The sequence below is a fragment of the Gigantopelta aegis genome, unplaced genomic scaffold, assembly GCF_016097555.1.
Source record: "Gigantopelta aegis isolate Gae_Host unplaced genomic scaffold, Gae_host_genome ctg5389_pilon_pilon:::debris, whole genome shotgun sequence".
Taxonomy (NCBI): Eukaryota; Metazoa; Mollusca; class Gastropoda; order Neomphalida; family Peltospiridae; genus Gigantopelta; species Gigantopelta aegis.
This window is the reverse complement of record NW_024534385.1, coordinates 43,414-58,447: the sequence shown is the minus strand read 5'-3', so window position 1 is coordinate 58,447 and position 15,034 is coordinate 43,414. Positions and strand designations below refer to the sequence as shown.

At 37.3% G+C, this 15,034-nt stretch overlaps 1 protein-coding gene across 1 annotated transcript; it reads left to right on the top strand.

Annotated features, from left to right (window-relative positions):
* Positions 1 to 203: 203 nt before the first annotated feature.
* On the top strand, positions 204 to 3,902 carry LOC121366352 (angiopoietin-1-like; the record flags this gene model as incomplete). The annotated part of the gene is made up of 2 exons (XM_041490835.1): positions 204 to 535; positions 3,594 to 3,902. Coding segments are annotated over 2 exons (641 nt in total), but the record flags the coding sequence as incomplete, so codon positions are not given.
* Between the last annotated feature and the right edge of the window lie 11,132 nt (positions 3,903 to 15,034).

The following is a 15,034-nucleotide window of genomic DNA, read 5'->3' as shown; positions in this document are numbered from 1 at the left end:
AACAGGGAGATGGGGGTAATGTATCTCTCTCTCTCTCTCTCTCTCTCTCTCTCTCTCTCTCTCTCTCTCTCTCTCTCTCTCTCTCTCTCTCTCTCTCTCTCTCTCTCTCTCTCTCTCTCTCTCTCTCTCTCTCTCTTCAAACTGTCCAGAAATTTGCTACCCACTAACCACATCCAAACTCTTCTCTTCCTTTTTTGTTTCAGACTGTACAGAAGGTTACAATCTCGGCACCTACAGCACAATGCGAGCTGTATATTGGATCTTCCCTAGGTTGGCACCGGCTCCATTCAGAGCGGAGTGTTGGATGACCATAGGAAGAACAGTGATGCAACATCAAAAGTTTGGCAACGTCAGTTTCGCGCGGACGTGGGCGGAGTACAAGTCAGGATTTGGACATTTCTATGGCGATCATTGGCTAGGGCTTGATCACGTGTCTTACATAACCAATAGCCGACCGCAAGACTTGGATTTCACAGTTATAACGAGAGACCCTGGTGATCAGCTTGTACGATATCACTTCTACAACCATTTTAAGGTATATATTTATATCAGGGCCGAAGCTAGGATTTTGTGTTTCTGGGGTGGAGTTGGGGGGGGGGGGGGGGGGGGGGGGGGGGGTGGCAGATGAATTCTTGTAATGAACGATCATAGAAAGCCCAGTGCGCTAGGGGGTCGGGGGATTTTCAAATCTACAGGCTCTGACATACCCTTTTGACCCATTTACGGGAGGTTATATACTTAACACGTCAATATCAATAACTATCCCCCACCGCACCCCCGCTAGTGACGGCTCTGTATATATCCCTTAATAAAAGCAAAACCCTAATTTTGACTTTATCTTCTTTTATTAAAGTAGCTATAATTTTACCTCGGCGTATTAAAATACCATTTATTTGATAATGCAAAATACTAACACTGTAGAACTGTTATAAACTTGTATACTATCGCGATCAACTGCTATCGTAAATTGGCTTCATACAATCTGAACAACAAAACATAATACAATGCAGAGTCCAATGGACATTTGGCAAACTAGTGGTTGATTTCATGAATCTGTCTGGTGCATGGGGTGGAACGTAACCCAGTGGTAAAGCGATCGCTTGATCCGCGGTCGGTCTAGGATCGGTCCCCATCCCACAGACAGGATAGCACATACCACGGGTTTTGATACACCATTCCCTGTGCACTGGCTGGAAAGAGCAATAGCCCAATGGGCCACCGACGAGGATTGATCCAAAACAGACCGCGCATCAGGAGAGCGCTATAACACTGGGCTACATTCCGCCACTCCGTGCTACAGTGCATGCTTCCCTGTATTAAAAAGAAAATAACATAAACAATACATAATTGTAAAGAACGTAGCGGAACAGTATGAAAATTGATGCCAATGATCTGTTCTAAATGATTAAATAAAAAAAATATAATAATAATAAAATAATAATAATAATAATAAAATAATATGATAATAATAATAATCGAGACTACGACGTTGAAAATAAATTTTCTCGTTTAGAACAGGGTTTCTAGAATTGTTATAAAAAGCCACTAGCCATGGGATCATTAATTTAAAACATTTACTAGCCATGATTATAAATTCAATAGCCCTTCTTTAAGTAAATACAATTTTACAATCTAATTAAAATTAGCTCCACTGTGAATCTAACAGCAGCCCGTTGGAGTTCATGTTCAGTTGACCTTTCATTCTACCAATCAAAACCTTACTTGCAAAATCGTGCCAGTGATTTGAAAAGAAATTGAAACATTCGGGATTATGCCGAGGGTATACGAAATGATTCGGGTGAATTGCGCAGTAGGTCGGAAACTAATTGCAATATACCATTTTATATAAAATTCGTTTCAAGACGGAAAAACACTCCGTGATGGTATAGCCATAAAATCTGTTTATACTAGTATACAATCCAGAGTTTATTATTGCACTTTTCCCCTGTTTTTTTTTTGTTTTTTTCAATGTTGAAATAGACCAGCAAGTCTCGCCCAATATTTTTAGAATTTTTATGCTCCCGAATAACGCTATAAAAGGCGAAGTGTAATTGGTCGATATTTAAATTGTTATTTATAGATGAAATGCCACCTGGACATGGGAGTCCACGCAATGTTGTTAGATCTATTGGTAGACCCAGTAGAGCTAATTTTAATCAGATTGTACAGTTTTACTAACAGTAATAATAGGCTATGCCACCTAAAGAGGGATTTGGGGGCTTGGGATTTAAGATTTAAATGCAGCATTTGACAACTTTTTTCTTTTCACTAGCCGTCGGGAATGGCGATAGTATTTATTTACTACCCAACATTGAATATCACTAGCCACGGGAGTGGGGCTACCATAATATAGAAGCCCTGTTTAGAATACCAGTTTCTGTATATTCAGTGTTTCCAGTAATCAGAAGGGTCGCACTCTAGTTCGGTCGGTAGAGCGTCTGTATATTTAGTGTTTCAAGTAGTCAGAAGGGCCCGACTCTAGCTCAGTCGGAAGAACGTCTGTATATTCAGTGTTTCCAGCAGTCAGAAGGGCCCGACTCTAGCTCAGTCGGAAGAACGTCTGTATATTCAGTGTTTCCAGCAGTCAGAAGGGCCGGACTCTAGTTCAATCGGTAGAGCGTCTGCCTAAGGTTGTTTGGTCGTTGCATCGAATCTACTCGGCCGAAACATTGTTGCTCTTTCTCGTTGCAGCCAATGCACCACGACTGATTTATCAAAGGCCGTAGTATGTGCTACCATGTCTGTGGGGTGGTGCATATAAAAATATCCCTTGTTATTAATGGAAAAATGTAAGGGGTTTCCTCTCTAAGACATTGTCAGTATTACTAAATTTTTTACATTTAATAGCCAATGTGCTCTAGCGGTGTAGTTAAGCAAAACAAACTTTATTTTTGTCGTACGTATAAAACTTTTTTTTTATAAAACTCATCACAATTGAAAATTATGTCACTGTGGGGGGAGGGGGCGGGAATTAGCTCAGTCGGTTGAGTGATCGATTGACGTGCTTGCGTCGCAGGATCGAACCATCTCGGTGGATCCATTCAACTGATTGGATTTTTTTCTCGTTCCAACCAATGCACCACAACTGGTCAAACTCCGTGGTAAGTGCTTTCCTATCTTTGGGAAAGTGCATATAAAAGATCCCTTTCTGCAATAAAAAAAAATGTAGTGGGTTTCCTCTGATGACTACGAGTCAAAATTACCAAATGTTTGACATCCAATAGCCGATGATTACTTAATCAATGTGCTCTAGTGGTGTCGTTAAACTAACAACGTTGTATTTGCTTCTTTTGTTTTTATTAGTTCCGAAATGCTTAAAAGCTCATTCCAACCAGTGCACCATGAGTGGCAGTTGTGTCTCTGTGTGAAAATGCATATACAAGATTCCTGTTAATGGGAAAATGGCTTTCCTCTAAGTCTATGAGTAAAATATTGCCAAATGATTGACGTCCAATAGCCGTTGATTAATAAATCAATGTGCTCTAGTGATGTCGTTAAACAAAACATACTTTTAAATTTATTACACACTTTTGTTGGGGTTCAAAAAATTCCGCATGTTGATATATTTATGACTTATGTTCTCAATCTTGCAGGTGTCTGATGAATCCAACCAGTACCGTTTCACCTTCTCGTCGGAGATGGGAATAAATGGTCTCTCCGACTGCCTGACGAGTTTGAAAAACGCGCCATTCTCCACCATTGACGTCAACAACGCTGACACATGCCCTTCGGATTTCAGCGCTGGGTGGTGGTTCACGTCAGGCAATTGCTCTCCGTGCAACCCCAATGGCCTCCTGCGCAGAGATCTTGTCTATTGGTCGCATAACGTCACACACACACACTGGGCCTCGATACCAGACAACTATGGAATTATTGAAATGACAATGACGTTGAAAGCTTAAATTTTCTATTTAGGCCCAGCATCAATGACATCCTCTGAGCGTTGTATAATCGTAACTATTGCCGCATATAATACTCAAAATTGCAGCTTTCAACATGAATAATAAAGCGAATTAATGTTTGAACATGATTTAAGCATATGCATACATATTAAAAACATTGACATGAAACAGTTAAGTCGAATTTCAACGACAACTATTGTTTGGACGTGATATGTTCGTAACCATATACGTATATAATACACGAAATTGGAGCTTTCAAACTGAATAACTATGTGAAATGGTGTTTAAAAACGATTTAGGCGTATGCGTACATATTGAAAACATAATTGATATGAAACATTTAGGCGTATGCGTTCATTATCGATATCATACCTTTGAGTTGAATATTAACGACAACTATCGGGGTTTTGTTTTTGCTATCAGCGTACATAATGCTCGAAATTGTGTGCATATTAAAAACATTATCGATTTGAAACCTTTAAGTTGAATTCCAACGACAACTATTGTTTGGGGGTGATATAGTCGTAGCTATCAGCGTACATAATGCTCAAGATTAGACCTTTAACACCAGGAAATTTAGCATCGTATGTCAACTTTTTTATATCGCGATTTAGGCGATAGCGTACATACTAAAAACATATATATATATATATATATATATATATATATATATATATATATATATATATATATATATATATATATATATATATCAACTAGAATTGGTGTTTTGACAATCAGAGCTCAGTCGGACTTTAATTTTTTTGGGCTCTGATTAAAACATTTATGTTGGTGGTGGTGTTTTTTAAATAGTCCGACGCACTTTATTTTCGCAGCCCGTCTAAATTGCTCAAATCACCTTAAACATTTTCGGCCGAGCAATCATTTTTTTTTTTTTTAAAGTTTTTTGTTCCAGACATGATTTTTGGCTTTAGGCTTTCATTATTTCATCTGCACTGAATTTTTCGTTAATAATACTGTCATTGTTTACTTCATATAGTACTTTATCCATGTTAAAATTAAATAACTTATCATTATTGGGTTCGCCCTTATTTAAGTCGCTGAAATAGTTGAAAAATGTATCAATAGGAGGAACGTTAACGTTGTTACCTAAGTTATCTTGTTTCTTAAGTATTTTATAAAAGGCTTTGGGATCATCTAACCGTAACCGTCTCAATTTAATTTCTGTTTTAAATTTATGTTGTGCAAAAGCTTTAAATATACTCTTTTTATAAGACTTACTGGCGTTAATTAATCTCATTTTATTATCTGTAGTTTTATTTCTAGCGTATATTGTTTTGGCCTCGAGATACTTCGTGCGTAAATGTTTGTGTCTTATCCCGAAGCAGGGTCGCTTGTTGTGCGCTGACCTTTTGTTACGGCTGTTACTGTATACACGCACGTGACCGAATGTCGAGGTTGTCGTGTCTAAAAATAGATATTTTAACATATCGGTGGCCTTTGTGACACGTGCTTTTGTATTAGTAGACTCGTCGTCAAGAATTAGAGAAATGCTTTCGATTATGTTGTCGTCGATATTATTTATAAAGTCTTCACGTTTACTAGGAACCCATTTGCGTGCTGTTTCCCTTCGTACACTGTTACTATGATTTACAGGATTGTTTGTGTCAGTATTACATTTACACGAATATGTAAGTATTAGAGCACAATGGATATCAGAAAGAAGTGGGTCAAAATCACAGATTTGAAAGTCAGTTACATTTTTAAAAACATGGTGAGTACCTATAGCATAACCAATCAGGCTGCAGTCTTTACTTGTGACTTTACCAATAAATTTATCAGTCCCACATCTACCATTGAGAATATATATATATATATATATATATATATATATATATATATATATATATATTATGTAACTTGCATAGATCTAAAAGTTTCACGCCATGCTGGTTAACCCTTCCTATGTCCTGACTTGCCCTATTTCTGGGAATACTGAGATTGTCAAGATTTGTTATATCATTCATAAAATTATTCATATCAACATCATCAGTGTAAACATCATCAACTGTAGTGTAATCCGGAGAACATTTAGTTCTGGCATTAAAGTCACCTAGCAGGAGCAGTGGTTTCCCTGATTCTACATTTTCAAATATTTCATTTTTGATAATATTAAAAGTGTCATCTTTATAATATGGTGAGCCAGTAGGTGGAATATACACAGCGCCAACCATTAAACAATTATCTTCATTCTTGTTTTGAGTGCCTGTGATACTAAGCCAAGAGATATATTGGGACTGATTTTTTTCACTGACTTTAACAATATCAGCTAATGCATGTTTAACACTAATGACAATGCCACCTGAGGGTCTGATACCTTTTCTGTTGTTGAAATAAGTTGTGTAGCCCGGGATAAGATCTGGCTTACAGTCTGTTTCATCAGTTTTGCTTTCTTGAAAACACAGTATGTCATATTTTGATATTAATAATGAGAAATCAGGTATAATTAGTTTACTTTTTAAACCACAGACATTCGAACTAAGTATTCGCAACTTGGTATAGTCATTGTTTATACCAATGTATGCTATTTCATTATCAACTGAAGAATTACCTTCTGTCATGTTGCTTTGATTGTTAACATATGGCTGGTTAGATAAAAATATGTTTGGGTTGTCATGATGCCTGTTTGGTGAAATGGTCAGATAAAATACTGTTCAGGTTAACATGGGACTGTTTAGTTAACTGTTTTTCAGATGTGTGTTTGTTATGGTTGTCGATGTTGTTGTTTACTGTATTATTCAGGGTGGTCATCTGGGCTTGATGAGGGGTCATAGTTTGTGCAACATGATGGAAACTATGGTATGCATCAGCATGTACAACATTTTGTGAACTTGTCACTGGCAATGCATTAATACTATTATTAACTATTGGCTCACTATATACATTCATATCTGTATGTACAAGGGTTTGTGAACTTGTCACAGGCAAGGCATTAATAGTATTATTAATTATTAGCTCACTATATGCATTCATATCTGTATGTACAAGGGTTTGTGAACTTGTCACAGGCAAGGTATTAAAAGTATCAATAACTATTGGCTCATTGCAAACATTCATATTTTGTTTGTGAACTTGTCACTGGTATGACATTAAACATGTTATTAACTATTAACTCAGAATGCACAATCATGTCTGGATCACCATGATTATAACTAGGGTAAATCGGATGAACATCATAATATGCCGGGTCATTATATACAAAGTATGGGGACCTACCCTTGGTAATACTAGGTACTGATATGCTAGTATTATTTTCTGTCTCGTGATATTGACAGCTAGAGTAAGTGGGATAGCCAACAGAAGATAAAGAATTTCTTGTTATACAGGCACCCATAGGTATGTCGCTGAATGTTTTATTAGTTACCAACTCACTAGGTACATATATTTCTGTCCCTTTGTGTTCACAGCTAGGATAAGTGGAGTAAGTGTCAGCAGAATGTTTTTAGAATTACAAGAATTCATAAGTATGTCACTGTAATTGTCTTTAAATGTTACTTCTCTAGGAACTGGCATGTTTGTCTCACTAGGGAGAATATGGTAAGTATCTACAGAGAATGGGTTTCCTGATTTATGTATTTATTTATTGATTTATTGATTTTCGTATTTATTTCATTTATCGTGAATAGTCGTTCAACATGTCTTTCTATCATTCTACTCACAAGACAAGACAAGACCAGACAAGACAAGACAAGAACTTATTACACTCAGGCCGTATTCTACAGCATATGAGGACATGTGTTCAATGGTAGGACATGGTTTACAGGAGCAAAAATAGTACAGTTATAAAATTGGTAGTAGTACAAATATAATACAAATGCAAAAATCAGTAAATGAGATAGTTTATCAATGGTATATAAATATAGCTTATGATGTAGTAAATAATATGTAATATGTTTGCTACTTACGGTTTCTTAAATTTATGCATGATTTCTTTTATTAGTTTGCATGTGGGTGTATTCATTAATTCATTATACTTCAATGTACTTGGTTTAACATAGAAATATGGCTTCAAAAGTAGTTTGCGGATATCTGTGAAAAAATTACATATAAACAGGTAATGATATTCGTCACCTATGTCGTTCATTTCACAAAGTGTGCAAAGTCTGTATTCTAAAGCGATATTATTCCATCGTCCGGTTTCAATTGGTAGGTAATGGTTCGCAGTTCTGTATTTAATAAGGTTGGACCAGATATGTTCGGGTAAAATGTTAAAATATTTTTCTAAGCTAAGATCATCTTTAATGATATTGTAATTTTTTCCTTTAAAGATATATTTTTATCACTGTTCCAGTTTTGAATGTACTGGTCATGTGACCTTAATTTTATTTGTTCTATGAGTATTTTAGTGGATTGAAAGTTTCGGTACATCCATGTGTCTGACATGCCAAGATTATCAAGTATAGCTTTGATATTATTTATCCATTTATAACTGTTCATTCAAGAACTGATCACGCAACATTAATTCGTGTAGTAAGAATGAAATCTTTGTTTGTTTTCCCATTACAATTCTAGCCCAGAAACTAATTATTTTTTGTTGTGTAATGAATCTGAGTGGCTTTCTTCCGAGCTCGCCATATATCATGAACAGCGGTGTGCTCTTTTTTAAAGGTAGTATGCGTCTCATGAAGTTTACATGTATAGTTTCAATTATATCGGTATTTTCATATCCCCATATTTCACAACCATATAGGAGGATTGGGGTTACTATAGAGTCGAATAGTTTTAATTTACATTCTATTGATAGGTTGTTATCTTTAGATTTAGATAAAATGAAATACATAGCTTTTGTTGCTCGTTGTGTTAGCAGTTTTTTGGTTGTGTTAAATTTATTAAGTTTATTTCGCGTTAGTCCCAGGTATTTGTACTCCTTTATATTCTCAATTACCCTATTTCCAAGCATAAATCTTTTCTTGTAATCCTTTGTATTACCGTTAGATATTAATACTTTAGTCTTGTCGATGTTCACTTTGAATTTCCAGGTATTGCAATATTCGAAAAAAGCATTTAATGTATGCTGTAGGTCAGATGCTCAGGAAGCTAGTCAGGCAGTATCGTCCGCATATAGAAGGCTTAATAGACATACACCTGTTTCAACAAATATATCTACGTCGTCTCTTGCATTATTAACACTCATACAATTTCTGTTTTTTAAAAACGTCTCTAAGTCGTTTAAGTAGAGGGAGAATAAGATCGGTGACAGATTTTCCCCTTGGCGTACTCCGATGTCACATGGGAAAACTTAGAATGTACTGAGTTTACACTAACACACGATTTAATACCCTGATACATATTATGCATAATGACGAGCAATTTGCCGTTAATTTTATTATCTAATAGTTTTTGCCAAAGATAAGCCCTGGATATCATATCAAATGCTTTTTGGAAGTCGACAATTTTTTACCCTTATTCTTTAGAATTTCGATAATGGCATGAATATTAAATAAATGGTCAGTGGTAGAATAATCTTTTCGGAATGCAGTCTGGGCTTCGCTCAGGATATGATTAACTTCAATAAATTCATTTAATCGTTTATTTAGAATCGCAGTGAATAGTTTAGATCTACAGCTAAGTAAAGTTATGGGTCTATAATTTTGTGGTGCTTTACGATCTCCTTTATTTTTATAAATAGGTTTGATAATTCCTTTAAGCCATTCATTTGGGAACACTCCATGATCGAAAATAATATTGAAAACTTTGACGAAAACTGGTAACATGAGGTCAGAAGTTGTTTTAATATACTCGTTTTTAATATTATCTATTCCAGGTGACTTTCCATTTTTTAATCTTTTAATTGCTAACAGTATTTCTTGTTCATCGATCCTTCTATTTAATGCATTTATTGTTTTATTTATTTATTGTCCATATGTATTTCGATATTATTTTCTTCTGGATTTCCAAAGTTTAGGTCACGAAAGAAATCATGGAAATGTTCTAATGGTGGCAAGTTATCCTCAGTGTTTGTGGGCTTAAGCAGCTTATAAAACGCTTTTGGGTTGTTGGACCTCAAGTTTCGCATTTGTTTTCCCATTTTAAATTTGTGAGCTCTACGTTCTCTTGATAAGCATTTTTTTTATAAGATTTGCTTGCATTTATTAAACTAAGTCTATTACAAGAGGTTCTATGTTTTGCGTATGTGGATTTTGCTATATGGTATTTACCGTGAAGGATTCTACATACAGAAGATTTCCCGTAGCAAAAACGAATTTTCGAATGGGATGTCACCATTTTTTGTGTGTATGTACGAGTTTGGCCTAATGTCTTTATCGCAGCATCAAGAAATACGTCTTTCAGAGCCTCGGTTGCCGCGTCAACTCGCACTTGTATCGCGACTGAATCGTTGTTAAGGATTAAGAGCATGTTTTCAAGTTTGTTTTGATTGATATTATTTTTGAATTCCATAGCTTTATCAGGTTCCCATTTTTGTATGTTTATGTGAGTTAGTGATGGCATGTCATCGGTAGTGTCGTGCAAACCTGTTGTCGGTGTGGTACTAATGCTAAGAGTTACAGGGCAGTGAATGTCTGAGAAAAGTGGATCATATTCATTTATCTGAAAACTGTTTGCCATTTCGAATATGTGATAGGTGTTAATGATATAATCTACAAGACTACAATCTTTGCTAGTAACCTTTCCGATATATTTGTCACTTCCTACTCTACCGTTTAGGATATAAAGGTTATGCGATTTACATATATTCAGCAGCTTAATGCCATGACTATTTATTTTTCCTGTATCTTGACTTGATCTATCAATGGGTACATTTATCGATCCTAATTTGGACACGTCGTTTAAGAAATCTACCATTTCATTTTCGATAATATCCAATGTTCTCGTGTCTGTCAGTTATAATGTAGTCAGGGGCACATTTTGTCCTAACATTAAAATCGCCTAAAAGAAGTATTGGATTGCCTATTTCAGTGCATTCTGTTATCTCATTTTGAATAATATAAAATGTATCATCTTTATAATATGGTGACCACAATATTAGTTGTAATCCATTTTAAAATGGGTAGTGTTTGGTTTGGAACCATGAATAGCTGTTTGTTAGTAATGCAAATATGAATAAAGGTTGTTATCCAGATTTGAGCAGTTTTCTTTTTATTCGGGCAAACATCAGTCTGCCTCCCTCCACCTCCCTCCACCCCCCCCCCCCACCACACCACACCCCACACACACACACACCTTACAAAAATAGGAGCATGTACACCTATGCAATTAGGGCACGATGTAGCTCAGTGGTAAAGTTAAAGTTAGTATCTTGTTTAACGACACTACTAGAGCACATTGATTCATTAATCATCGACATTCGATGTCAAACATTCGGTAATTCATAAATATAGTATTAGAGAGGAAACTCGCTACATTTTTGCCATTAGTAGCGAGGGATCTTTTATATGCACCATCCCACAGACAGGATAGTACAGACCACGGCCTTTGATATACCAGTCGTGGTGCACTAGGCGGAACGAGAAATAGCCCAATGAACCCACCGACGGGGATCGATCCCAGACCGACCGCGCTTTACCATTGGGTTACGTCCGGACCTCTCAGTGGTAGAGTGCTCTCTTAAAGGCGAAGCCACACCATACGACTTGACAGATAACATTACCTATTGTTTGACATCCAATAGCCGATGATTAATAATAGTGGTTTCGTTAAAGGGACAGTCTTGAGTTTGTTGCAATTTTTAACATGTTATCAACTAACAGAGACATTTTAACGACTGTATGTACATTCATATCTAATATATTTTTCTGCATAAAATATTAGTGGCTGTATATTAAACGTGTTTCTGATCGTTCTAGTATTTGTAATAAGTTAAATTTCATTTTATTTCCTAAATATTTTTTTCGTACATACAAAATTATTTTAAAGACAAAATCCAGTTTGGCTGCTTACAACTATTTAGACGACCAGAAACTCACTGAATATACAGACATTAATATTCGAAACAAGAAAATATATTTAATGCGTATTTGTAGACGTTAAAAGGTTTTATTAGTCGGAAACATCTTACAATGCAGGAATCTCGGGACAGTCCTTTTAACTATATATTTGAGCACACGCTTTAGCCATAGTCAGCTCACATAGTCATAAGGAATCCCGCGCCGTTATTCCATGACCAGTTAGGAATATTTTATACACACACTTTCCCACAGACAGGACAGCACATACCACGATCTTTGATATGCCAGTCGTAGGGAACTGGTTGGAACGAGGGGCAAGCAATCTAATCAGGGAATGGATCCACAAATGGGTGGGATTCTATGACCAAAGCTTACCACGTCCTTTGATATACCAGTTGCGGGGAACTACTTGGAACGGGATAAACGACGTGGTTCGATCCTACGATCTGAGCAACTCAGGTGGGAGCATTATGCGTGTAAGCCTGAAAGCTGGCCACGTCAAGCATAAACCCACAGGTGAGAAAAGAATGGCTCAGAAATGGCGTGATTTAGAAAGGAAAGGAATGTGGATTGGTCGACATAAGAGACGAAAGTCGATGCCGCCACATAAGTTATATCTACTGAAAGGGGAGAGAGGAAACCTACTACATTTTTTCCATTAGTACGGGGAGATCTTTTATACGCACCATCCCACAGACAGGATAGCACATACCACGGTCTTCTGATATACCAGTCGTAGTGCACTGGCTGGAACGTGAAATAGCCCAATGGGCCCACCGACAAGGATCGACCCTAGACCGACTGCGCATCAGGCGAGCGCTTTACCACTGGTACAGCGCTTGGCTGATGAGTGATCGATCTGGGATCGATTCCCGTCCGTAGGCTCATTGGATTATTTGTCGTTCCAGCCAGTGTTCCACAACTGGTGTGACAAAGGCCGTGGTATGTACTATCCTGGCTGTGGTATGGTGCATATAAAAGATCCCTTGCTGCCAGTGCCGCATTATCCCTAAGGCTGACTAGGCTGAGGCCCAGGGGCCCCCCAAAAGCAGGGGCCCATGCAACCTTTTTTCTTTCTTTTAGTGTTAAATGTTAACACTACATGTATGTCGAGGGGCCCAAAGAAGCTCGAAGCCTAAGGGCCCTGCCATGGGTTAATACGGCACTGCTTACTGCTAATCGAAAGTGAAGAGAAGTGGCGACAGCGAGTTTACTCTCTCAATATCTGTGTGGTCCTTAATATTAAAATTTTAAATAATTCAGCCAAAGTTTACTTCAAATGTATTTATCCGTATAATGTTTTATATTTAAAACAGACGCATGTCCAGGAATTGTAGCAGTGGTTCATGAGTGCATGTCATCAAAGCTGTATATATTCCACTGAGCAAGTTTGGATTTTGTAAACTAGTCTAGGGAGTGGCAGTTCTCCTATAGACGGTGCAGGAGGGTCGAAACGTCCTGTTACGGGATCTTAGAGAGTGGCTGTCCTCCATTGTAAAGACGGTGCAGCATTGACGAAATGTCCTGTTACGGATCTTAGGGAGTGGCTGTCCTCCCATTGTAAAGACGGTGCAATATGGACGAAACGTTCTGTTACGGATCTCTTAGGGGAGTGGCAGTCCTCCCAAGGACGAGTACATAACAGAGAATCATGGAAGCAATCACGACTTTGCTTAAAACTTCCTTTCGATTCTGCCTTGTACAGAGACGATTTTGATCACGGAATACGGTTTTGTCATTCAGATTAAATGTGTTCAGCATTAAGTCAGTGGCTTGTTGCTAACGTTCGCGAGACTTTTTAACGTTCGCGAGACTAGTTTTTACGCTACACTGTAACTCTAATCACCACTTCGAGAACCGGTCAAAATAGTTTGCAAACTTTAACAAAAAACGGTTGGCTGAATTTGTAGCTTGTGTTGGCATACTGTGAAATCACGTGTATCCGTGGTACTGTAATTTTCGTGCCTTGTGCAGAGATACGATTTTGATCATGGAATACGGTTTTGTCATTCAGATTAAATGTGCTCAGCGTTAAGTCAATCGATTGTTGCTAACGTTCGCGAGACTGTTTAACGTTCGCGACAAGTTTACGTTCGCGAGACTAGTTTTTACGCTACACTGTAAACCTAATCATCACTTCGAGAACCGGTCAAAATAGTTTGCAAACTTTGGAGAAAAACGGTTGGCTGAATTTGGAGATTGCGTAGACATACTATGAAATCACGTGTATTCGTGGTAGTCCAATTTTCGTGTAATTCGTAGACGAAATTAAGACTACAACGAAAATATAATACATATATGCATATAACACAAATAACAAATTTATTATACTACCTTCTTTTTTTCGATTCACGAAGATAAGTACCCAATGAAATTTGTTTGGGTTTGTTTTTTTTTTTTTTTCAGTAAAACCACGACATTTTAAGACTAGGAAAATAGAGGATTTCACAGTATTATTAACTGCACCTTCCTTTCCTTTTCTTCTTACGTCCATTACAAGGTCGGCATGCCCTCTGTCTGCACTCGAATTAAAGCACTGTGTCAGCATCTGCACTCAGAAAAGAAAAAAAAATCATTCGATCAGAATAACGGCCTTTCACCAAGCGCTTTTTTGTGCATGTTAAATCTGCTGAAATGTGTTTCCTTAACTAGTGATGTAAAAAGGATATACATCAATAGGACATTTGTAATCAATAGATTTTGGAGAATCAAAGATATGACATCTAGTAACTTACGCCACGTCTAGATAGCAGTTTTTGTTTAATGACAGATAGTGTTTGCAATCAATATATGTTGATTGGTCCTTAACACTCCGAAACCTAACATAATCAATTCCCATGTTACTTGAGCGTTTTTTTTTTTTTTATTATTATGATCTTTAGTACAATTATATGCATGAAGTTAACTTTTTTTCCGATATGCGATTACCTGTGTTGTAAATTCATGGCCGTGCATAACCGCGGGGCGGGATGTAGCCCAGTGATAAAGCGCCCGCTCGATGCGCGGTCGGTCTGGGATCGATCCCCGTCGGTGGGCCCATTGGGCCATTTTTCATTCCAGCCAGTGCACCACTCCACTACTGGTACATCAAAGGTCGTGGTATTAGTCCATGGGCCAGATCCGAACCCCCCCCCCCCCCCCCCCCCTTGGGATTTTTGGAGACAAGTATTTTTAGATAGCTCATTATATATGAATTTAATATCT